The sequence below is a fragment of the Choloepus didactylus genome, chromosome 2 (genome assembly GCF_015220235.1).
Source record: "Choloepus didactylus isolate mChoDid1 chromosome 2, mChoDid1.pri, whole genome shotgun sequence".
In the NCBI taxonomy this organism is placed as follows: Eukaryota; Metazoa; Chordata; class Mammalia; order Pilosa; family Megalonychidae; genus Choloepus; species Choloepus didactylus.
In genome coordinates, this window is record NC_051308.1 from 125,370,085 (window position 1) to 125,395,654 (window position 25,570).

The 25,570-nt window shown below is 37.3% G+C and overlaps 1 protein-coding gene across 5 annotated transcripts in view; it reads left to right on the plus strand.

The window, feature by feature from the left end:
• Nucleotides 1–25,570, plus strand: part of DENND2C (DENN domain containing 2C) — a 136,290-nt gene that overhangs the window by 93,948 nt on the left and 16,772 nt on the right. For all 5 annotated transcript variants that reach the window (XM_037826301.1, XM_037826304.1, XM_037826305.1 and 2 more), the window contains 8 exons: nucleotides 2,259–2,355; nucleotides 14,338–14,382; nucleotides 16,756–16,943; nucleotides 20,383–20,492; nucleotides 21,767–21,836; nucleotides 22,342–22,419; nucleotides 22,965–23,105; nucleotides 23,583–23,731. In XM_037826301.1, the coding sequence (XP_037682229.1) occupies nucleotides 2,259–2,355; nucleotides 14,338–14,382; nucleotides 16,756–16,943; nucleotides 20,383–20,492; nucleotides 21,767–21,836; nucleotides 22,342–22,419; nucleotides 22,965–23,105; nucleotides 23,583–23,731 (878 nt within the window). The remainder of the gene's footprint in view (nucleotides 1–2,258; nucleotides 2,356–14,337; nucleotides 14,383–16,755; nucleotides 16,944–20,382; nucleotides 20,493–21,766; nucleotides 21,837–22,341; nucleotides 22,420–22,964; nucleotides 23,106–23,582; nucleotides 23,732–25,570) is intronic.

A 25,570-nucleotide genomic window follows, 5' to 3' on the forward strand; every position in this document is an offset into this window, starting at 1 on the left:
TATCTCGGTGGGAAAAAAATATCTTGAGCTGTTTATTCTTCTCTGTATGGTGAGGAATACTTAAAATCAGAGGTTTTAAGAACTGCCTGGAATCCTTGCAGTAGCTCTCCACTTCTGTAGATCATGCCACAACAAAGCAGCCTCCCACATAGGCCAAAAACAACAGGTCCATGTGTTCACAGGAAGAAGAATACCAACACACATCTGGCTCTTGGAATGGCGTTAACAAATATTTAAGAATTGTGGATTATAGAGTTCAATGAGACCCAAGGAGATTTTAAAGTGCTTTTGATTTCATGCCTCAGTATTGTATTTACTGTGGCTCCCCTGAGTACTCAAAGCTTTCTCTCTTTCTGATTATAAGTGTTATGATCCAACTTTTCTAATATTTTCCTGAGAGTTTTTTGAGAAGTGAGGCAAAGGAAACTGGTGATAGCCTCTTGATTATGGAGCTGTTAGCATTTCTACCTGTGACCCTCCTTGGATTAAATCGTTTTAGGATATTTCCGTATGCAATACAAATTTTGGCTTTGGAGTATCTTCAGAAACAGCATTCCTCAGGAAAAGCATTTTTCATTTATTTTCCCTTTGATGACTAGAGCTATCCCTGGAAGGGAAAATACTTTCATGGTTTGAAAATCACTGATCTAGTCCATATGCATTACTCCACCCTTCCTTTCTTTCCCTGTTGTGGGAGCCTGTGTGATATTGTTTGCTAGAACAGATTTCCTAATGTTTTGTATTGTATTTTTCAAATGTCTACAAGCAATATGATTTCTATCATTTCTTAGAGAGAATATGCTACAGTATTTTCTGCAACTAGAAGGTAAATGTAGGCTCTTCTTCCTAGCTTATAATCTAAATTTAAATTTTGTTACCTTATCTCATATTTCTAGAGCAGTTTCTTTTATTTTATAATATTTGAGTATGCTTTTCAAATGCACGTTAATAATTAGCCTATCTTTAGTCATTGTATACCCAAAGTTTATATTTACCCTCACAGATCTTTCCTATAGCCTGTAACAATACCTTTTTAGTCTGGATTATTTTTATGTTTTTTTGGTAATGATAATATTTAAGAACATTAGTAATTTTGATTTGAACCGTGGATACACAAAATCTTTCAAAAAACAAACTCATCCAAAAATATGGGAATAATCAGCATATTGGAAGCGTATGTTTCTCACATGTTATTTTTCTTGCATTGGACTGATTCACCACCTACTGATTGCCAAGATTTCTAGAGAAACAAGGACAAAAGGGAAAACAAGAACAGTTGTTTCAAGCATTGATGGTTATCATCTTATAAGATGTTCCCAACAGTTGTAATTCCAAACATTTAATATATTGTCAGGATTAGTAGTTAAGAATAAACTTTCAATTAAAAAATAGGAAAATAAAAATGGAGAAACTAATCAATTAGTTCTTTTAAAACTCTCTGTTGCTCGATCAGCTCTGATTCTTCTGTATTACACCGTATGTCTCTCTGTCTCTGTCTCTTTCCCTCTCTGTCTGTCTGTCTGTCTCTCTCTCACGCACACACACACACACACACACACACACACCTCCCAGCAGCAAAGAAAGAATTCTAATGAGTAATGCCTATTAAATGGACAGGAACAATTATGTAATGATTTAAAAATTAATAGTCTGGGATCTTTTTGCTTGAGAAATAGATTGATGAGAAGAAGGGGGGAAAAGCATGGTTTTTGTACTTGAGTATATTTGAGAGTCTCTTATTTTATGCCATATTTCTAAAATAAATGGTAACTTCAACATCTTCAGTAGCAAGGAGATAAGATAAAAGCTTTCTAAGTGTGATTATGCTCTGTGAAGATTTCCTGGGAGCAGAAATAACTGAGCCCCACCCTGCCTTCCAAGTGAATGAGTGTTCCACTTCCTACTCTGGGCAAGCAAAAACTTGCATTCTATAGTAAGCTTTGATCATTATATGGAGTGCCTTGCCAGATTTCCTGTGTGTTGTGACATGGAGTAAGAAGAAATCTCCCTAAAAACCTGTGCTGTTTTCTGGAGAGAAGATGTCCTTTCTCACTTCCCTTACTCGTGTTACATGGACCTTGTGTTGGAACAATGTATTTAACTGAAGAGCATCATTTTGGATTCAAAACTGAAATTTTTAAATTATTTTAAAATTTCTAAAATCTTTTCTGTGAATGAGAATCACTAATAAATCAATATTGTCAAGCTGAAAACTTGTGGGTTTTAGTTTTAACTCATACTTTTCTGGTCTTTTTCAGCTTGTGTTGAAGATAGATGATATATTTGAATCTAAGAGAGGAAAGAAGAGGGTAAAGTTACACACTTACACTGGAAAAGAGGCACCTCCCTCAAAAGGTAGAAATTATATTCTGTTCTAGCTCTCCATAGCTATCAGCATAAAAGGGGAGAATCGTTACATAATTTAATGTTTGATGTACATCGTAATTTTTGGTTTACTTTTTATCCCACTTAAATAAAAGCTTTATAACAATAAGGGGCCATTTCTTATTCTTCCTCATATCCCTTTTATTTAGTTTTGTGCCAAGTAATAATTATTGGGTAAATAAATAAATAAATGAAAAAATAATTATAAACCAGTGAAACTAATTTTTATCAGTAGATTGCATCATTATTTTGTAGTCCTTCTTTGATGTATATTAACTGATCATTATAGACTCTTTCAATGGAGAAAATGAGAATGCTTGCTATGTATGGACTGAAGGTATATGTTATTCAACTTGTAGTCATCTAATAGGTTTAGTAGTTTTTATCCTGCCAATGCTTAGATAAAATTTGTCTTGTTTTAATTAAGAAATTCTCAGCTATGACACAAAAAGCACAAGCAACAAAAGAAAAACATCGATAAATTGGACTACATCAAAATTAAAAAGTTTTGTGCATCAAAAGAAATTATCACGAAAGTGAAAAAATAACCTACAGAATGGGAGAAAATGACTGCAAATCATAAATCTGATAAGGGTTTAATATCCAGAATGTATACAGACCTTCCATGACTCAACAACAAAAAGAAACCCAATTTAAAAATGGGTAAAGGACTTAAGTAAGCGTTTTTTTCAAAGAAGATATGCAAATGGCCAATAAGCAGATGAAATGTTCAACATCATTAGCCATTAGGGAAATGCAAATCACAACCACAGTGAGAAGCTACTTCTTACCTATTAGGATGACTGTTATTTTAAAAATAGAAAATAACAAGTGTTAGCAGGGATGCAGAGAAATTGAAACTCTTGTGTATTGCTGGTGGGAATATAAAACGTGCAGCCATTGTAGAACAGTTTGGCAGTTCCTCAAAAACTTAAACATATATTTATCATATTACCCAGCATTTCCACTCTTGGGTATATACCTCAAAAATTGAAAGCAGGGATTTGTAAAGATATTTGTACACCAGTGTTCATAGCAGCATTATTCACAATAGCTAGAAGGTAGAAGCAACCCAGATGTCTTTCAGCAGTTGAATGGATAAACAAAATGGGGTATTTCCATACAATGGAATATTATTCAGCTGAAAAAAAGGAATGAAATTTTGATACATTATGCAACTTGGATGAAGACATTGTGTTGAGTGAAATAAGCCAGACCCAAAAGGATAAATACTGTATGATTCCACTTACATGAAATATATAGAATAAACAAATTCATAGAAACAGAAATCAGATTAGAGGTTATTAGGGGAGGGGGAAGTGGGAGTTATTGCTTAATGGGTACAGAATTTATTTTTGGTGTGATAAAAAGTTTTAGTAATAGATGGTATTGATGATAGCACAACAAAAGGGTATTATCAAATGACTTTTTTGGATAATTCAGAACTAGATACAGAAAAGGAAAACAGAACTAGATGATTATATTCACCAACTCTGTCGGTACATGCTATGGTTTATGGAATGTATTCAAACCTAAACATTTTTAAACTTTCATTTGTCAGCTATTACAAAATGATTTATTGTCCTTCAGTCCTGTCATTATTATTTTGTGTATTGAAGTCATATCTTAAAAAGGACATCCAAGTACTTTTAATCCCTATAGAGTCTTAATAGATTTCCCCATTGGCTCATAATTCCCTTAACCTTCATTCAGTGTTGTGGAATGCAGGTTGTCAAAATCCGTAGTGTGAATATATTAAAGCCACTTAAACCATCTCTTATGAGATTTTTCCCAGTTGTATTGCCTTTTTTCCTTTTCCTCTTTCTTTGTTTCCTTTCAGGACACTTCATAAGCTCCTAAGAGGTGCCTGGTGCTAGGTATACAAATAGGACTAAGGTGCTCACAGTATTTGTTCCTTCCATCTGAACACTGTTTACAGCCCTGGTATACTTTTTTGTCATGGTGGTTAATGTGAAGTTATAAAACCTATATAACATACAATATATAAATAGCTACTTTTTCTTTTAACGTCTCTTATATATTGTTTCTACCTATCTTATGAAAAGGCAGCAGTTCTTTTAACATTCTCTTATTCTTTATTATAAAATTTAAATGGTCTCAGTAAGAGATTACAGTAATATAGAACAATAAAATGAAAAGCCGAAGTTCCCCAAACCTCCTCCCTACTCCCCAGACAGTTTTATGTGCATTCAAACACTTTTTCTATACAAATAGTCTTATACTATTTGGACTTTGTATACCTTGCTTTTAAAAAAAAGTAATATGTTTTTTAGCTTTTTCAATATCAACACATAGAGATCCACATAGCTGTACCATATTCCATTGTATGTGTTTAAAAGAATTTTATTTAGCTGGTAGATGTTTTACTTTTTTCTAGTATTTTATTTAACTTATGACTATTTAGATTTTTTACATATTTTTGGCCCCTTCAGACATTGCTGCAACATGCATCCTTTTACTTCTACTTTTGTTTTTAATGCATTTTTTATTGTGAACTTTAACATGTATACGTAACAGTGATAACTTTCAAAGTATGATTTAACAAGTAGAAAATTATAAAGAATGTTATGGATTACAGTTCCACAATTTCAGTTATTTCCATTATTGTAAAATATAACATATGTACAGAAAGTTGTTAACTTTCAAAGTACAGCTCAACATGCAGTTATGGAGGTAATTTCAAAAACTGTTATGGGTTACAGTTCCACAGTTTCAGTTCTTTCCTTATTGTGAAATATAGACTATGTACAGAAAGGTGAAAACTTTCAAAGCACAATTCAATGACTAGTGATAGAGCAAATTTCAAAAAATGTCATAGATTACAATTCCAAATTCAGTTATTTCTTTCTAGCTATTCTAATACCCTAGCATCTAAAAATATATGTATATATTTATATAAAGTTTCAGTATTCATAATCCTTTGTTAAATCCTATCTTGTCCGTTGCTACCCCTTCCTCTCGTTTAATCACTTTCTCGATCTTCAGGGATGTCTAGGCAGTGACCACCCTAACTTGTTCATATTGAAAGGGGTTGTTGACATTATGGGGAAGAGGGCTGCATCTGGTTGTTGTTCTTAAGGAGGCTGTTGCTTCTGGGTTTTAGGACTTGTCTGGCATAGGAACACTTTGGTGGATTTAAGCTTCTGAGAGATAAAACTTAGTGAGTGAATCTTTTATAGAATCTCAGATAGGGACCTGGGTATTTTGGGACTACTATTGGTAAGGGCATGGCATACTGTGGCCATTTGGGATATCTAGCTGGAGCTTGCATAAGAGAAATCTCCAGGATAGCCTCTCGACTCTATTTCAGATATCTTAGCTGCTGTAACCTTATTTTGTTACCTTCCTGTTTCCCCCTTTTGGTCAAGTAGACATTTTCAATCCCTCACTGCGAGGGCCAGGCTCATTCCTAGGAGTTGTGTCCCACGTTGCCAGGGAGAGTCATTCCCTGGGAGTCATGTCCCACTTGGTGGTGGTCGTGGTGGGGGTTAATGAATTTACTTGCCAAGTTGGGCTTAAAGAGAGAAAGACCATTTCTGAGCAAAGAAGAGGTTCTCTGGAGGTGCCTCTTAGGCATAATTATAGGAAGGCTTAGCCTCCCATTTACAGCCCTAAGTTTCACAAGAGTAAGCCTCAAGGTCAAGGGTCTGATTTAAGTAGTGGGTTCCTAATTTCATATAACATATATTCTGTCCCAACATAAATGGTCAGTTTCTCACATTATCTGCACTTAGTTACGTAATCATCATCACTCTCAATTTTAGACAATTGTCATAACACAAAACATCCCAGAGCTCTTATCAGCCACTAATTATTCATTCCCAGTATTAGTGTAGTCCTGGTAGGATATTCCTATTAAATACAGTCTATAACATGTAATGGGTAGTTTTTCAATAAACCGCTTTCTTGTTAAATCTTTATACCAGTGTCATACCTTAGAAGTATATCATGCTAACACTTATTTATGTTTGTAGTGCTACTCTGTGGGTTACATGCCTTTAAACAACCATTTTTGAACATGTTCACCTTCATTGGGGCAGTGATACTTATAATCTCATTAATGAACCATAATCACACCTGTCCATTCCCATACCATTAAGTTCACCCTCATTATCATATCTGTACATGTTAGATTATCATTCCGCCTTCACTAGCTCTGTCTTTCTCTAAATCCCCTATATTCTACATTATAAGACACTTATTTTACATTTTTCACAGAGTTCACATTAGTGGTAACATGATTTCTCTCCTTTTGTGTCTGACTTATTTCACTCAGTATTATGTCTTCAAGGTTCATCCATGTTGTCATGTTTCAAGACCTTGTTCCTTCTTACTGCTGCATAATATTCCATCGTATGCATATACCACATTTTGTTTATCCGCTCTTCTGTTGAAGGACACTTGAATTGTTTCCATCTCTTGGCAATTGTGAACAATGTTGCAACAAACATTGGTGTGCAAATGTCTGTTCGTGTCAATGCTTTCAAATCTTCTGGGTATATACTGAGAAGTGAAATTGCCAGATCATAATGTAACTCAATATCTAGTTTTCTGAGGAACTGCCAAACTGTCTTCCATAGCAGCTGTACCATTATACAGCCCCACCAGCAATGAATGAGTTCCAATTTCTCCACATCCTTTCCAGCATTTGTAGTTTCCTGTTTGTTTAATGGCAGCCATTCTTATTGGTGTGAGATGATATCTCATTGTGGTCTTGATTTGCATTTCCCTAATAGCTAGTGAAGATGAACATTTTTTCATGTATTCTTTAGCCATTTGTATTTCTTCTTCAGAGAAATGTCTTTTCATATCTTTTGCCCATTTTATAATTGGCTGTTTGTCGTTGAGTTGCAGGGTTTCTTTATATATGCAAGATATCAGTCTCTTATCAGATACATGGTTTCCAAATATTTTCTCCTGTTGCGTTGGCTGCCTCTTTACCTTTTTTGACAAATTCCTTTGAGGTACAGAACCTTTTGATTTTGAGGAGTTCCCATTTATCTATTTTTTGTTTTGTTGCTTGTGCTTCGGGTGTAAGGTCAAAGAAGCAACCTCCTAATACTAGGTCTTGAAGATGTTTCCCTACATTATCTTCTAGGAGTTTTATGGTACTGTCTCTTATATTTGAAGTCTTTGATCCACTTTGGGTTAATTTTTGTATACGGTGTGAGGTTGGGGTCCTCTTTTATTCTTTTGGATATGGATATCCAGTTTCTCCTAGCCTCATTTGTTGAAGAGACTGTTCTGTCCCAGTTCAGTGGATTTGGGGGCTTTATCAAAAATCAGTCAGCTGTAGATCTGGGGGTCTATTTGCGAATTCTCATTATGATTCCATTGATCAATGTCTATCTTTGTGCCAATACCATGCTGTTTTGACTAGTGTGGCTTTATACTAGGCTTCAAAGTCAGGAAATGTAAGTATTCAAACTTTGTTTTTCTTTTTTAGAATGTTTTTAGCAATTCGAGGCCACTTTCCCTTCCAAATAAATTTGATAACTAGCTTTTCCAAGTGTGCAAAGCGGGATGTTGGAATTTTGATTGGAATCACATTGAATCTTGTATCAGTTTGGGTAGGAATGACATCTTAATGATGTTTAGCATTTCTATCCATCTCTTTAGGTCCCCTTTTATTTCTTTTAGTTAAGTTATGTAATTTTCTGTGTAGAGGTCTTTTACATCCTAGGTTAAGTTTGTTCCTGAGTATTTAATTTTTTTAGTTGCTATGTGAATAGAGTTTTTTTCTTGAGTATCTCTATTGTTAGGTCATTTCTAGTGTATAGGAATGTTACTGACTTTTTTGCGCATTAATCTTGTATCCCGCCACTTTACTGAATTTCTTTATTAGCTCAAATAAAGATTTCTCAGGATTTTCCAAATATACAATCATATCATCTGCAAATAATGACAGTTTTACTTCCAATTTGGATGCTTTTTATTTCTTTGTCTTGCCAGATTGCTTTAGCTAGATCTTCTAGCACAATGTTGAATAATAGTGGTGACAGTGGGCATTCTTGTCTCATTCCTGATCTTACCATTGAGAACTATGCTGGCTGTACGTTTTTCATATATGCTCTTTATCATATTGAGGAAGTTTCCTTCAAGTCCTACCTTTTGAAGTGTTTTTATCAAAAAAAAAAGGATGCTGAATTTTGTTGAATGCTTTTTCAGCATCTCTTGAGGTGATCATTTGAATTTTCCCTTTTGATTTGTTAATGTATTGTATTACATTGATTGATTTTCTTATTTTGAACCACCCTTGCATGCTTGGGATGAACCCCACTGGGTCATGGTGTATGATTTTTTTAATGTCTTTGGATTCGATTTGCAAGTATTTTGTTGAGAATTTTTGCGTCTATATTCATTAAGGAGCTTGGTCTTTAGGTTTTCTTTCTTGTAGCATCTTTATCTGGTTTTGATATTAGAGTGATGTTAGATTCATAAAATGAGTTAGGTACTGTTCCATTTTCTTCAATTTTTTGAAAGAGTTTGAGCAGGAATGGTGTCAGTTCTTTTTGGAAAGTTTTGTAATATTCACCTGTGAAGCCATTTGGCCATGGGCTTCTATTTGTAGGAAGCTTTTTGACAACTGGTTGGATCTTTTCATTTGTGATTGGTTTGTTGAGGCCTTCTATTTCTTCTCATGTCAGTCTAGGCTGTTCATGTGTTTCCAGGAAATTATCCATTTACACTAAATTGTCTAGTTTGTTACAGTTATTTACTATCCTCGTGATTTTTTTTTTTAATTTCTTTGGAATCCACAGTAATGTCATACCGCTCATTAATGATTTTGTTTATTTGGGTCTTCTCTCTTTTTGACTTTGTCAGTCTAGCTAAGGGTTTGTTAATCTTGTTGATCTTCTCAAAGAACCAACTTTTTGTTTTATTTATTCTGTCTATTGTTTTTGTGTTCTCCATCATTTATTTCTGCTTTAATCCTTGTTATTTCTTTTCTTCTACTTGCTTTGGGGTTAGTTTGCTGATCATTCTCAAGTTTCTTCAGTTGTTCCATTAGTTCCTTGATTTTAGCTCTTTCTTTCTTTTTAATGTATGCATTTAGAGCTATAAATGTTCCCTTCATCACCACCTCCACTGCATCCCATAGGTTTTGATATGTTGTGTTCTCGTTTTCATTCATCTCGAGATATTTAGCAATTTCTCTTGCAATTTCTTCTTTGACCCACTGATTGTTTAGGAGTGTGTTGTTTAACCTCCACATATTTGTGAATGTTCTGTTTCTTTGATGGTTATTGACTTCTAGTTGCATTCCATTGTGGTCAGGGAATGTGCTTTGAATAATTTCTATCTTTTTTAATTTATTGTCGCTTGTTTTGTGCCCCAGAATATGCTCTATCCTGGAGAACATTCCGCGAGCACTAGAGAAGAATATATGGCCTGGTAATTTGGGATGTAATGCTCTATATATGTCTGTTAAGTCTAATTCGTTTATCACATTGTTTAGGTTCTCAGTTTCCTTACTGGTCCTCTGTCTAGTTGTTCTATCTATAGAAGAGAGTGGTGTATTGAAGTCTCCCATTATTGTAGATTATTGTAGAAATGGCTGTTGCTTCCTTCACTTTTGCCAATGATTGACTCATGTACTTTGGAACACCTTGATTGGGGGCATAAACATTTACGATTATTATTTCTTCTTGGTGAATTGTCCCTTTTATTAGTATATTGTGTGTCCTTCTTTGTCTCTTATAATCTCTTTGCATTTAGTCTATTTTATCTGAAATTAGTATTGGCACGCCTGCTTTTCTTTTGGTGGTAGCTTTCATGGATTATATTTTTTCCCATCCTTTCACTTTCGATCTCTTTGTGTCTAAGATGAGTTTCTTGTAAACAGTATATTGATGGTTCATATTTTTTAATCCATTCTGTCAATGTGTATCTTTTAATTGGGGGGTTTTATTTCTTTACATTTGATGCTATTACTGTGAAGGCAGTTCTTGAATCAGTCATCTTATCCTTTGGTTTTTAGTTGTCAGATCTATTTTTTCCCTCTCTCTATTTCCTTTAAGTTACCCTTACTAACATTCTTCAGTTCTGTGCCCTTCTCCAGGCTTCTCTCTCCTTTATTTTTTTCTCAGGCTGTAGATCTCCCTTTAGTATTTCTTGCAGGGCAGGTTTCTTGTTAACAAATTCCCTCAGCATTTGTTTATGTGTCAAAAGTTTAAACTTGTCTTTCAGTTTGAAGGAGAGGTTTGCTGGATAAAGATTTCTTGGCTGACAATTTTTCTCTTTCAGAATCTGAAATATGTCATACCACTGCCTTCTTGCCTCCATGGTGCCCTCTGAATAGTCAGTACTTAGCCTTATGTTGTTTCCCTTTTATGTGGTGAATTGCTTCTCTCTTGCTGCTTTCGGAACTTCTCTTCAGCACTTGACAATCTGATCAGACTATGTTTCACAGTGGGTTTAATTGGGTTTGTTCTATTTGGAGTTCATTGAGCATCTTTGATTTGCATATTTATATCATTTAGGAGGTTTGGGAGGTTTTCCCCAACAATATCTTTGTATAATCTTCCTACTCCTTTACTTTTCTCTTCACTTTCTGGCACACCAATGATTCTTATATTTGTGCTCTTCATGTTGTCCATCATCTCCATGAGATTAATTTCAAATTTTTCAATTTTTTTCACCATTTGTTCTTTTGTGCTTTCGCATTCTACCACTGTGTCCTTTAGTTCACTAATTCTTTCCTCTGCCTCTTCAAATCTGCTGTTGTGTGTCTCAAGTATATTTTTTAATTAAATTCAGTTTTATTGAAATATATTCACATACCATACAGTCATCCATGTGTACCACCAGCTGTTCATATTACCATCATATAGTTATGCATTCATCACCCCAATCTATTTTTGAACATTTTCCTTACATCAGAAAGAATCAGAATAAGAATAAAAAATAAAAGTAAAAAAGAACACCCAAATCATCCCCCCCATCCCACCCTATTTTTCATTTAGTTTTTGTCCCCATTTTTCTACTCATCCATCCATACACTAGATAAAGGGAATGTGATCCACAAGGTTTTCACAATCACACTGCCACCCCTTGTAAGCTACATTGTTATACAATCATATTCAAGAGCCAAGGCTACTGGGTTGGAGTTTGATAGTTTCAGGTATTTACTTCTAGCTATTCCAATGCATTAAAACCTAAAATGGGTTATCTATATAGTGCATAAGAATGTCCACCAGAGTGACCTCTTGGCTCCATTTGGAATCTCAGCCACTGAAACTTTATTTCGTTTAATTTTGCATCCCCCTTTTGGTCAAGAAGATGTTCTCAATCCCATGATGCCAGGTCTGGGTTAATCCCCAGGAGTCATATCCTGCATATTGCCAGGGAGAGTTACACCCCTGGGAGTCAGGTCCCATGTAGCGGGGTGGGCAGTGAGTTCACCTGCTGAGGTGGCTTAGCTAGAGACAGAGGACCATATCTGAGCAACAAAGAGGTACTCGGGGAGACTCTTAGGCACAATTATATGCAGATTTACCCTCTTTAAGTATATTTTTAATTTGATCAACAGTATCTTTTTTTTTCATAAGATCTGCTATATTTTTATTTAGTCTTTCGAATTCTTCTTTGTGTCTTCTAGGGTCTTCTTGTCCTTTTCGTCCTTAGCCATCACATTAAAGTTATTTTGGAGATTTGTATATATTTCTTTGAGTAATTGCTCCAAGTTCTGTATCTCCTTTGGCTTTTTAATTTGGTCATCCGGGTTGTCCGTATCTTCCAGTTTCTTCATATGCTTTATAGTTTTCTGTTGTTTTTGGCCTCATAGCATTTGCTTATCTTTATAGGGTTATTTTAGGATATGCAGGATTATTTGAACGTTTATCTATAATTTGGCAGAGCCACAGCTTGGTGGAGTGCACTTTCCCTGTCCTGCCTGCAGATGGCACTCTTGAGCCACCTCTTATCCTCAAGCTAGTTCTCCCCCAACTTTGACTATGCACCGAGCAGGGTCCAAACTGGGTGTAAATCAAATCAGCGCACCAATTTTCCACGTACACTTGGTACTTCCCACCCTATGGGAGGGGAGCAGATCCTGCGCAGTTCAGCAGGGAGTCCACTCCAGGGCACAGTTGTTCCATCAGTTCCCAGGGCTGCAGCTGGACCACTCTGGGGCTGTGGTGCTGAATGTCTCATCTTATACCTCAAATGTCCCACAGTCCCTGTCTGCCATGTGTCTGCGAGTCCCTGTAGTTGGGGAGGGGGTCCTGGCTCTTCTTTGTGGTGCCCTTGCCTCTTGCCTGTGCACACTGCAGTCCTCTTGGAAGAAAAGTGGTTGCAGTCATAAGACTGCCAAATCCCGAGTTCCCTCACAGGAGCTCTCGGCCGTGGGGCTGTGAAGGGTTATCTCCTCAGCCAACACTGAGAGATGTGCAAGGGCATGGAAGGCTGTTCCCTTCCATGCTCATCAGGTGGCTCCAACTGCCCAATCTGGTGGCATTCCAGGCTGAACACTCATCCGTCCTAAATGCAGTCTCTTAGCCTCTCCAACTACATCCTCACTATGTGGTTAGAAGTCACTGCCTGCCCAGTGGCACCCTAGAACTGCTGTCCTGGGACACTTTCTGTCCTTTATCTAGTGTTTTTCATGAAGGATAATTTTTGCTCTGCCTCTCTTAACCTGCCATCGTTCTGGAAACTACTTTTAATTTTAAGAGTCTATCTGTAGAATAAGTTCCTAGCAGTAGACTTAATCAAAGAATATGTGCATTAAAAATTTTTATTGCTGGTGTCAGATTGTCCCACAAAAAGGTTTTAGCAGCTTATGTTTCTATCAACAGCATTTGAAAATGCCCCTTTCCTCATATCTTCACCAATACTGTTTTATCAAACTTTATTTTTTGCCAATATGATGGTATAAAAAGTTGTATGTTGTTTATTGTTTCAATTTACATTTATTTACTTATGAATAATTATTGTCAACAACTTATATATCTTTTGTTAATTGCCAGTTCCTATCATTTATTCATTTTTCTGTTGTGCTTTCTTTTTCTTGTTGATTTATAATAGCTATTTGAATATTAAGTTTAGCCTGTGTCTGAAATGTGTATTACAAATATTTTCCCAGTTCATAGTTTACCTTTTGAATTTGTTAATGGTATTTCTTATTGGATAGAAATTTTACATTTTTATGAAAACATATTTTTTTTTCATTTATGACTCCTAGGCATTGTTTTTCCTGCTATATTTAAATATAATCCCTTTCTTTGCATTTTTAAAATTTTGCTTTAACAGTTCAGACATAATCTAGAAATAGTTCATTCATTTATTCAAAAAGGCTTTTTGTTTGGTAAATTGTGTGCCCAATACTGTGGTACAAAGCACCTCTCTTGCATAAATATAACCCCTTATTTTCAAGATACTTAAGATCTGATTAACAAAATAAGAACAGCTCAGAGCAGTAAGAATTCAAAGTAAAGGAAAGATCAGTGTGGGCTAAAGTTAACCTAAAGGCTTCATAGAAGACATAGAATGTTACTGTATAAATTTTGGGGTATTCTCTTAGCTCTCTCTCACCTTTTCTTATTATTCTAAATTCATAGTTGATGTTCATGTTTTTGTTTAGCCTTTGATATCTTGTTTGGGAATTTAGAGACAAGTGTGTGAATATAGAAGCAGAAATGTGATTCACTCTGAACTAGCCTTGGCATTCTTAAAAGTAGTCAGAAATGCCATTAATTTCTAAATTTAGACATGAGAGCAGAGCTGAGGAGGAAGGTAGGGTATGGGAAAAAGACAGAATAGTTTCTTCTTGGTAACTATCCTAACCTAATAAACTAAGTGGTTCAGAGAAAAGCTCAGCATGCTAATTATTCCTTACTCCAAGTCCCCAGGTCTGTGGAGACTTTGCATTGTTATCCTATGTACTTCCAGCTGTTGGACAACAAAAATGGAAACTCTTTGTCTTTTCAGGTGAAACCAGTGGGAACGAAAGTGATGCTGAGTATCTGCCAAAGAGTGAGTGAGTCAATAGGGCTGCTCCCTTCCTCTGATGATCATAGTTAGAGGTGAAATGACACTTAGCTTTGTGATTAAGCATGGTTTTCCCACATGAAGTTTCATTTTGTTGGTGTTTTCTTCATTATCAAACCTGTTGAGATTTGGGGAACTGAAGAGTACACTGTCAGATATTTGACAGCATTAATTTTCCCACAGAGGTGTAAGGCAAACCAGTATGGTTTTGGGGTGGAATGTTCTTTGGGAGTGGCATGGAGCTGCATGTCCAGACAGATGTGTAGTAGTTTCCCAGCAGTTAAAAGAGAGTGTCTGAGTCATCCTCTGAGACAAATACTTGGCATTAAATATCTGATTTTTCATACTCACGTGTGTAATTATTTAAGTAACTTTGATATCTTTGACATTGAGAAAGAAACAGCTGTTTCTTACTTATAAGCATTTGTATTTCAAATTATTATGCTGTTTACTTTCTGTGAGAATATGTGAAACAGTAACATGCATTTCTGGCCATATTTGTCCAAGTAGTCTGTATCCTTTATCTAATGAATTTTCACAGCAAGTTATTTAGTTCCTTCTGAACCATCTGACATACTGAGGCATGGAAAAAGTAGGGAGGCATGAATTATCAAAGCAGAGCATGAGGCAGTACCAAGTCTGACACTCTGATCTTATGATTATTAGTCTTGTGCTCTTGCTGCTGGCCTGAATTGCTTCAGGTGTTTGATTCTGTAGTCTGACTAAAGATGAAACTTAAATCATCATCAGGTTCAGCTTGAATGTGTAAAGATGACTAATTTAGCATTGTTGATACTGAGAAACAAAACCTAAATTTGCCTGAGTTGAACTCAGCCCTTTGGGGTAAGTAAAGCTTTACTTAGAGAGCACTGAGTATACCAGATAATTCTGGGGAAACAAAGGGCTCATTCATTCCTGGATGTGTTTTTTTTTAAGGAGTTTTTAATATTTTGATCCATAGTATAATTTCTTCTGGGGAAGAATGCATCATATCTTGAAAAGAAAACAGTCAAGGATGAGTCTTTTGGTCATAAGCTCAGAATTACACATAAGCAGATCTCTGGGACACTTAAATTATTTTTTCTGCAAGTACACAGTTTCATCTAGTGGAGATGGCCCCAAATTGTTCACAGGCTGGAAATAAATGAGAATAGAGGATAGATGCTGTTCTGGTTTGCTAATGCTGCTGTTATGCAAAATACCAGAAATGGATTGACTTTTATAAAGGGGGTTTATTTGGTTATAAAGTTAGACTCTGAAGGCCATGAAAATGTCCAAATGAAGGCATCAGTACAAGTATACCTTCACTGAAGGAAGTCCAGTGGCATCCAGAAAACCTCTATTAGCTGGGAAGGCACGTGGCTGGCATCTGATGATCCCAGGTTGTGTTTCAGCTCCACTCTCAGCTCCTGTGCATTCTTCAAAGTGTCTGTCTTAGCTACAGCACCTCCTTCTGTCTGTGAACACTTTTATAGGACTCCAGTGATTCAATTAAGACCCACCCAGAATGGGTGGGGTTATACCTCCAAGGAAATTTTCCAAACAGAGGTCTCACCCACAATTGATTGAGTCTCATCTCCATGGAAACACTCAAAGGATTCCAACCTAATCAACAATAATACGTCTGCCCCCACAAGATTGCATCAAAGAACATGGCATTTGGGGAGACATAATCCATCCAAACTGGCACAGATGCTATCTAGTTTTGAGTGGTATTACTATGCATTGTTTAAATAATACGCTTCCATAATTTCATTCTTGTGAAGAATATTCTTCTAGTAGATGCCTTCTCCACTCCATACTTTTCCTCTTGCACTTAGTGCAATGTATTGATATTAGCATATATCCATTATTAGTAAAATATGCCAAGGAGAGTTTATTTGATGTAAGGATAGTTTTTGTTGTAATTTTATTAAATTCTTCCCTTCTATGCACTTAACTCTGTGGAGGACTCACTTCTTTGATCACATCTCCTCCCCACCCATCCATGATTTCATGCTGCCAACAGTGGCACCTGTTGCCAGTCCAGGGCTTTTTCCTGACATTTTCCATGTGTTTTTTCTTGTGTCCTGGTGATTATTGGACAAAGTGTCAGTCTCATGGCAGGCCAGAAGCGAAACCCAGCAGCCGATGGGTCATGTGTGCGCCAAAGCACAGGGCAAGGCTCCTGGGTGCCTGTGAGGTTCTGCACCAGTCCTGTCGTAGTCCTAAAAGGTATGCGTATGTGGTCTGTGATGCTTAGTCAACATCATTCAGCAATACTGTGTGAAGATTAGTCCTGTATGGATCATGACCTCTGGGTGCTAGAAGGAAGTTAGGGCTACAAAGGAAAAGCTTTGCTCTTTAATTTCATTACAGATCGCCACAAGCGCTTAGCACAACTGCAGCAGTCTTCCAAGAGGAATCCTCACTACCAGACCTTAGAGCGGGATCTTATTGAATTACAAGAACATCAGTTGTTCGAACTTTTTGTGGTAGTGTCTCTACAGAAGAAGCCATCAGAAATAAGTTACATTCCCCAGGTTATACAACAATTCCCTAGCAAGGTAGGTAGGTACAAGGAGGCCAAGGGGCATTCAGGAATGTTCCTGTGTCTTGGTGTGTGTTTATTTCTTCTCTTCTTGTTTATTGTTATCTTAAGTAGTTTTTATCAATACTGGGCTTGCTGTAGGATCCAGTAAGTGATTTTGACAAGATCTTATATCAAGCATAAGTTGCCACCAAGGGAAAAAAAACAAAACAAGTTTGTTTTCCAGACTGTTTTAATTTTTTGTTCTGCTGTTTACCAAGTGACCTTAGGAAATTACAAAACCTCAATTTTCTCATCCTTAATGAGGGGACTAAGTGAGGCAGAATAGGGAAGTGGTTTAGAGCACAGATGCAGACTGCATCGGCCGCTTATTAGCTTTAAGCAGTTACTTAATCTCTCTGTGCTTCAGTTTCTTCATTTGTTAAATGGGGATGATGATATTAGTATCTACCCCATTGAGTTGTAGTGAAAATTAAATGAGTTAATTTATGTAAGGCACTTAGAACAGTGTCTGGCATATGGTAGCACTATAAAATGTTATCTGTTATTAGTAAAGATTTATTTAATGATGTAGTGTGTGTAAAGTGTTAATGCAGTTCCTGGCACAGTATGCACTTATGAAATGGCAGCTGTTATTATTATTAATGATATTATCTGGTATTTCTCTAACTTTTTAAAAAAAAATCATTCATTCATTTAATCAACAAGTATATATTAAACACCTACTATTTGCCAGGGCTAGATGCTGGGAATCCAGATGAAAAACATCTTTTTGGTCCTTGCCCTCAGAGCTTACAACATAGGCCCCAAATGTGGCTGTGAGCTCTGTAGAGACAAATACAAAGACAGAAACAAGATGTTACATAAGGATTTGATAACTGGTGGCCAGTGAGCAAATTGAGCCCTCAGACAAGGGGTTTCTTTTTTGGTTTGCATAGTGTTTTTGTAAAAATTAATGATACATTTTTTTTTGCCAGTGTTTAACAATCAAATTTCACATAAAAATCTATTTCTGCCTTTTCTTAAGAAATTGGAAGAACTGCCAACACTTGCCCTGTATTCCTAAGTGGCAGCAATTGAATGAAGCTGGGTATAGAGCAGGGCCACTTCATGGGCTTGTGACACAGGGCCCCACGCTCATAAGCGCCCCATGCTTGGGGTTTATTGCTTTGTGGGCACCATCTGGAAGTTTTAAATTTTATCCTTGAATTTCTGTTTTGTAGGTGAACTATGATGGGACAGTAGGGATTGGCCAGCGTCTTAAAGCCCTGATTTTTGCATGGTCCCACCTCTGCTATCTCCCCAGCACGAGTTCTCTGGCTGCTGTCTCCTGCCCCCTGCTGCCCCAGGCCCTACCTGGCCTCTCCCTTGCCCCATCTCTCCCCTTGCCCATTAGAGACTGTTGCCACCTCCACCCCTGGCAGGAGTCTGGGCACAAATACAGGGAAGATTGGGATCAGGCAAGCTTGCCCCACAGCATTTCTGGCAGGGCATGATGGTAGCCCTCCCTGCTCTGGGCTGGCAGTACCATGGCACATTCAGCAGGTGACTTGGCAGAAACTAGCCTCTTAACCACCCCCAATCCAGGTGCCAAGCATGTCCCAGCATGGAGGTTGCAGTTCCTTGGGAGTTGCCCAGCTGCCGTGGTTTGGAGCAGCAAGCCCATGGAAAGGGAAGATGGCTGACTCCACAACCCTCTTCTGCTCTGGGCACAGAATGTCATCTTGAGGCTGGCCAGAAGAAAAACCCAGCAACCCTGTGCATCAAGTCTTGGGACAGTTCCTCCAGGCACTTGTGAGGGTCAACTCTTTCCCCAAGTATCCTTGTGCCTGAGGGTGTGTGACATTAAATAGCAAATAAAAAACATCATTACAAGTTGAGAGACTACAGAAGAAAGGAAAAAGTTTATATTTAACAGCACTTTTTTTCCTTTTTAAACAGAGTGGTTCCACGTTTTCATTTTTTGTTGTGCTCTGCAAATTATGTAACTGGTTCTGGTAAGGATTGATTGCTTTTATATGGAACATGTATTCACTATCTAACTTATTCTGTGGACCACTTCTCTCATTTAAGTTATCTGCCCAGCCAGTTCAGAACTTTGGCGTTATGACCCTCTGAGTTACATTTCATTAAAAAAGCTAGTGAAGCATGACTCTGGAGAAACACAACTGTACTTAGATAAGAGATGTTTCCTGCATGTGTCCTCATAAGAAAATACAATGTCATCAACATCCCTATAATAAATTTAAGTTTCATATAAGCTTAAGTTTTCAAAGTAGCCTGGGAGCATAATGGCACAGTACTGTTCAGTAAAATAGTACCAAAAAAGTCTTAAATAGTTTATATAATCTTGAATAACCAAATCTCCCGATCAAGAGGAGATTAATTGTTTTTGATCATTCTTACATTTGGAGAAGGAAATTTTGAGTTTGAACCTGTTCCACACAGCCTTAATTAATGGGCTCAGAGCCAGAAAAGGACCCAGTTAACTCTGGCAGTGATTCCGGGATGTCTCTAACCAAGCAAGTTCCTTGGCATTTTTATGCCTCAGGCACCCATAATTTAGGGAAGGAAAGGGCTGATCGAGCCCTTCTTGATTCTGTTGTGGAAAACCTTGAATGAAGATGATCGTGAATCATTTACTGATATAAAAATAGAACATGATACAATCAAGAAAAAAACTTGAGATATGTTTTCCATTTTTAAAAAGTTTCATATCCAGTTCCCAGAATGACTTCATGTTTTGTTTTAGAAAGATCTTTTTTATTAGCTACATGTAGGCAATACGATAGACATATCAGCTGGTTTTTATAGTAGGAGAGGTCATACTAATTTCTAAATATCTTTCCATTAAACTAAATTTAAACTTTTAAAGTACACTGCCAGACTTGTACGAAGGGGTCTTCCATGCTAAAATTTTATAGGAAGTTGCAAATCAGTAATTAGGTAGCGAAGATTATATGTGAAAGGAAATTATTATATAGGGAAGGATTCTAAAAGTAGAGTCTTTTCTAACTAACATTCATCTGCCTTTCAAAGTGTCTTTGATTATTGATCAGAGAGTGTCTTGAACTGACTAGGTTCTTGGTATCAGTATATTGTAGAATGAATTTGAATTTATTTACTTTTTGTCCCACAATTGATGAAATTATCAGGTTCTCACAAGTGTGTGTATCTTGAATTAAGATTCTACCTCTGGTAAAGAAACTATTTTCAGTCATAACTGTTACACCAGATTATAGGATTTCCACACATATAATTTCTATGTAAAAATAGGATTCTTTATTTTTAGTAACTCTTCTCAGTGCATCTTCAGTGATTACTAGCACTGGCCTTCCTATTTTGTAAAACAGTACAAAACCATGCTGAGATGACTGCTCAAGCGTATCAGAGTCCTCTTTTTCTGATACTAGACTGAGATTTTTATTTCTTTTCTCTACTTGCATCTTTTTCAGGGTGATCATGGCTTTAAGCAATCCAAAGACACTGAAGAGAGGCTCAAAGTTATCCCAAAATTTTGTTTTCCTGATTCAAAGGACTGGGTGCCAACCTCAGAACTCAAGAGGTAAATGGACTACCTTATCTGATTTCTATTTGACAGAACTGCAAATGCAGAATCAGAATATTTGAAAAATGGGTAGAGCCAGCACTGAAGCCTAAGTGGACACTGGCAGGTCAAGGATGCTGTGGGAGGAGAGGAAGAAGCAAAGTTAGAACATTTCCTATGTGGGGCTCAGAAATGAAAAACACTGAATAATTTCAATGTCAAAGGGAAAACAAATTTGAGAGTTTCTGCATTTTGCCAATTCTGCAGGAAAAAATAGTTCCACTTCACATACAATCAGAAATATCCCCAAGTGGACAGAAAAAGAAAGGAGACTTGGATTTGGGAACTCTCCCCAGAAACAGAACTAAACCAGAATAATGTCTGCATCTTATTTGTCCTTCAAGTTTATAAAAGAGGTCACAGCCCAGTTGTATGTTCCCCTGTGGCACTTGTAAGAAGAGGCTCCAATTTGGGAGGCGTGGGAGAAGGAAGGTAAATTTTGCTTGGCATATTGAGAAATGCTAAAGCATTTCTTCTCAATATCTAGAGGGTTTAATTATTGAACCCTCATCATCTCTTAATCCTGTTTGTAAATAGGATTTGTTCAAAATTGTAATAATTATTGATGATGCTATTTAAGGCTGAAAAGCTTGACTGTGTGATCTTTTAACACACCAATGATCTACTGAATGATAACCTTAGCTGTTGCCTAAGTAGCAGCCACAACGCCTCCAGACTAAGCTGCTGTCTTTCATAACCAGTTTAGCCTGATTGCCACTCTCATCTCTCAGCCATCAATCTTGATGCTCTTGTGTTGCCATTTCTACTGTTAGCCCCATAAGAAGTTTTTTTTTTTCACAATGAGTTGGCTGTTCCATGGTTGTCTTTTTCCCCCTAATAAGTTATATATATTTGCTCTATAATATTTGGAAAATATAGAAGAGTAAAAAGCAGAAATTAGCAATCACTGGCAATCTGGTTAGAGTTCATCACTAAGTATGCCAGAATATTCCCCCTTCCAGTCTTTATTTTGGGCAATATACAGTGGTTAAATAAGAAAGGAGGCACTGGTATCAGCATCTCATTTCATACCTGTGTTCTCACTCAAGTCCAAGGCAAGATATTCGCAAGGCCTGGACATTCTCCCTCAGGATATATGACCTGAAATAAAAACAATATTAATACTCTCTCTTACATCATAAATGACTGCTACTGGATCCTAATTTTCAATTGTTTGTTCCACAAGAAATGCCATGGGTCTCAAAATAACTATTGGCTTATTTTTTTGTCAGTGAAACGTTCTCCTTTGTCTTAACTGGTGAAGATGGGAGCCGGTGGTTTGGTTACTGTAAGAAGCTCTTGGTGAGTTCCAGACTTGGGATACCAGCAGGTTTGTCAAGGAACAGTAAAGTCAGACTAGGGACTTCAGAAATACTCTCTCTAGGTGTGTTTGAGGGCCACTCAATGATCTGTGTATTAAAGAAGCTGTGTTAGTTTTAGACAATGAGAGCGAAGTGGGGCTAAGCCATGGATTGCCCCAGAATAGAATGGTATGTTTTTATTTATTCTTACATAGTGTCTAGATGCCAGTCTGGGTATATTTGAGGAGTGAGCCAACTGAGGTAGCCCTGCATTATACACCAGCCATACTGGGACTTTCTTCTTGCTTAGACACTTCCACCAAGCCTGGAATCGATTATACTATCATTTTTTTAGCACTTCTCCAATCTTTCTGTGTCTTCAGTGAAGGTGAAAGCCTTGATTTCTGCTCTGAACTTTAAAAAAGTATCCATAGTTCAAAATTTGTAAAATCTGTGAGCTTGTGCTGCTTGATTATTGTTTTTTTTTTTTTCCTTTTTCCTTTTAGCCAGAAGGCAAAGGAAAGAGACTCCCTGAGGTATACTGCATGGTTAGTCGCCTAGGCTGCTTCAATCTTTTTTCAAAGGTGAGTGAAGAATGGTCTTTGTGAAAAGGGGTATTCTGCCTGAGCTGTGACGTTTTCCTCTGTAACAGCTTCACTAGGCAATGCTAAAGTGGCATAGACTTTAAAAAGGCTTAAGGCTTAAGTTTAGGTCTCTGTCCAGCTGCTATTGCCATGTCTTCTTTTTGGTTTTTTAAAATTCCTGGCTTGAAGAAGAAATAGCCAGAAGCTGTATCTCATCTCCTGTCTTTCCCAGACCCCTTATTGCAGGATATCATTGTCAGTGCCACCTTCTTTGTCCCTACCTAAGTCTCAAGTCCTTAGAAAAGTGAAAAGAGGCTTCTCTTCTGAAAAAAAGTTGACAATCTATTTGAGAAACTTTTTTGGGAGGTATAAAGACAACTTTATACCTTTAATGAACTTTTGTTGGTTGCAGAAGCTTATCTGTCTTAAATTCCATTGGTGTTATTTTCAAGTTTGTACACCAACTTGTTGGCAGTTCTTTTAATTGAATTCTTTTATATTTTTGAACTAAGTCCATAATAAAATAATACATTTTGTACATGTAGATTCTGGATGAAGTAGAGAAGAGAAGAGAAATGTCTCCAGCCCTGGTTTACCCATTTATGCGAAGTGTTATGGAAGCTCCTTTCCCAGCTCCTGGACGCACCATCACAGTTAAGAGCTATCTCCCTGGGGCTGGAGATGGGGTAAGTTAGCAGATTATGAGTGTTTGGTAGCCTCTTGAAATCAGGCCTGGTATATTCCATAAAATCATACTAATAGGGGTTTCTAGAAACCTTAGGACATACTTTTCCCTTTTCTATAAACTGTGAAAAATTACAGTTTATTTTCACAATGCACTGCTGAAACACCCAGTTGGTCTGTGAGATAGTTGATCCTAGACCCTGGAACCAGAAGTTTTTTGCCATACATAGATTGAGCACCTTTGTAATGACAGTTTCAGTTGATAAATGAAGATTATGCATAATGATTGACAGACAGAATAAAGGATTTTACCAGAACTTTACAAGCAGAAAAATAAGGTTTTGGAATTAGTGTAGGCAATGTCATAAACTCTTCATAGCAAACTCTACTTCCTGAATTTATCTTTTAAAATAATGTTAGTGTTGACATTAGATTGTTTTTCAACATCAGCTCCCCTGATTCAAATCATTGCATTTCAGTCAATTGAACTCTGCCGACCACTGGATTCTCGATTGGAACATGTCGACTTTGAATGTCTCTTTAAGTGCCTGAGTGTGTGTCATCTCATCCAGGTCTGTGCCTCCCTCCTGTTGGAGCGTAGGGTAATCTTTGTTGCCAATAGCCTAAGGTGAGAAATAAGTAAAATATTTCACTTCATACTGCTGATTTACTTGTTCTTGCTATTTTACAGTTTAGGCATATTAAAAAATTTAGGACAGCCTCTCAGTTACTTATGCTAATGAAGTAGAATAGTGACAGAGATAATTAATTCCAAATAGTAAATAATCCAAAAGCCATTTGCTATAGGCTGTAGTAATTACTGTTCTGGGGTGTACAATAAATTTACCTTTCTGAATGCATTTTTCTTAAACAGCCGTTAAAACTTGATATTGCTTTTCTAAGTACATACTAATTTTTAGCATGATAAATTGTGGGAAAGAGCTTCACTGAGATTAAACATTTTCAGTAAATTAAATTTTAAAATGTAAATAAAGTATAAAAAAGTAATGGGGGAGACCAAGAAGATGGCAGCATAGAGAGGAGTGGAAGTTAGTTAGTCCCCCTGGAACAACTAATAAACAACCAGGAACAACTAGTAAATAATTTGGAATAACTGCTGGAGGACAACTGTGACTGTCTACACATCATACACCAACCCGGATTGGGAGGAATGCCTGAGATTGTAGCATAAAATCTATAAGTAAAAACTGTGGACCCAAGCCAGGAGCCCCCTCCCCCCACAGCAGCCCAAACTGCAAAACCTCACTGTGATAGAGAGCAGCATTCTCTGAACAAGCGAATATACCTCAGTCCAGCCCCAACTGGGGTTTTAATTAACAAACGTGGACTGCTCAATACAAGCTACAAATCTCCAACAAGCAAACAGAGGCTTTTAGTGACTACTGACCTTAAAGAGCTGGAGGACTTCTCTGTCCTGGGAGGCAGAGCCCAGAGTACTAGGTTCTATCTCTGGCCGGCAGGTGATGGTCGGGGGGCCATGGACTGGCCATGAAGGGGGCTTTCTGTCCCTTTTCCTCTCTCTCAAACTGGGCGGCTTAGAGGAAAAAGCTGCAGCCATTTTCAGTTTCACAGCCCTCTGATCCAGACAAGGGTAGAGATAGCAGAGTCAGAGAGACAGAGAACCTATTTAAATGCTGATGATCACTCCTTAGGGGGTGTATCTTCCCTAAGAGGAAGGAGGTGGTGCCCAGCCCTACTTCCTGCCTTCCATTCAGAACCAGACCCCAGAGCCCAAGGGGAAAACAGCCAGAAGAGAAACTAAATGGGCCACACCTCCTTACACCAGTCAGGAGCAACAGGCTGACAGGTGCCACCTGCTGGTCAGGTTAGGAAAATCACAGCAACTAGAGGCCTCACAGGGTGTATCAATCTTCTAAGACACACCCTCAGGGAAACCTGATACTTAATATTGCCCCCTTTTGAAATCTGAGCCCGTTCTGGTCTGGGAAAACCTGATTGGGGTAACCAAGGAAATCAGATGCCTAGACAACAGAAAACTACAACCTACACTAAGAAAAATGAAGTTGTGGCCCAAAGGAACAAACTTACACTTCTACTACTTGAAACAACTAATGCTAAATCAATTCAAAAAGTTTAGGGAAGATATGGCAAAAGAGATGAAGTGTATAATGAAAACAGTGGGTGAACATAAGGTAGAAATTGGAAGTTTGAAAAAACAACTGGCAGAATCTATGGAAATGAAAGGCACAATACAAGAGATGAAAGACACAATGGAAACGTACAACAGCAGATCTCAAGAGGCTGAAAAAAACACCCAGGAACTGAAGAACAAGGCACCTGAAATCCTACACACAACAGAACAGATAGGGAAAAGAATGTTAAAATATGAGCAACGTCTCAGGGAATTGAATGACAACATGAAATGCATGAATGTACGTGTCATGGGTGTCCCAGAAGGAGAAGAGAAGGGAAAAGGGACAGAAGC